The 420-nt window shown below is 45.0% G+C and overlaps 1 protein-coding gene across 1 annotated transcript in view; it reads left to right on the forward strand.

Moving 5' to 3' along the window:
- Positions 1-217: 217 nt before the first annotated feature.
- The window catches only part of LOC111832524 (kelch repeat-containing protein At3g27220-like), a gene marked incomplete at its 3' end in the record, with an annotated part of 1059 nt that continues 856 nt past the window's right edge, over positions 218-420 (forward strand). Inside the window, exon 1 of the mRNA XM_023789314.1 lies at positions 218-407. Coding sequence (XP_023645082.1) covers positions 218-407 — 190 coding nt within the window. The remainder of the gene's footprint in view (positions 408-420) is intronic.

Genomic DNA, 420 nt, shown 5'->3' on the forward strand with positions numbered 1-420 from the left:
AAATATGTATAAACCAGAGAGAAGAAAAAAACACGGCTTTGCCCTCCTCCGCATCTCCTCTCGGGGTTCAAGATCCCTCACCTCTGCATCTTCCAAAAACCAAAATCTGTGTTTTTTACCTGTATTCAAACCAAAAGGTTAAACCTTTGCTTGAAGTTTGCGAAACCCTCAAGGGAGATAGATGCCAATTTAGAGAGAAACAGAGAAGCAGAGAGATATGGCGAGGCAAGCTGGGAAGCAGAATTGTGGGAGGGTTGTGTTAGTTTCATTCCTCGCTCTTTTAGCTGCCGGACTTGTTGGAGATTTCCTTTGGGCTTCTTCTCATCCTTTCTCCTCCGTTGGGATGTCTCTTCCCTCCTCTGTTACCACCGTGATCGGACAACTTCCTCCTAATACCAATGTAACTGGTTCATTGTTGTC

The sequence above is a fragment of the Capsella rubella genome, unplaced genomic scaffold (assembly GCF_000375325.1).
Source record: "Capsella rubella cultivar Monte Gargano unplaced genomic scaffold, Caprub1_0 scaffold_43, whole genome shotgun sequence".
In the NCBI taxonomy this organism is placed as follows: Eukaryota; Viridiplantae; Streptophyta; class Magnoliopsida; order Brassicales; family Brassicaceae; genus Capsella; species Capsella rubella.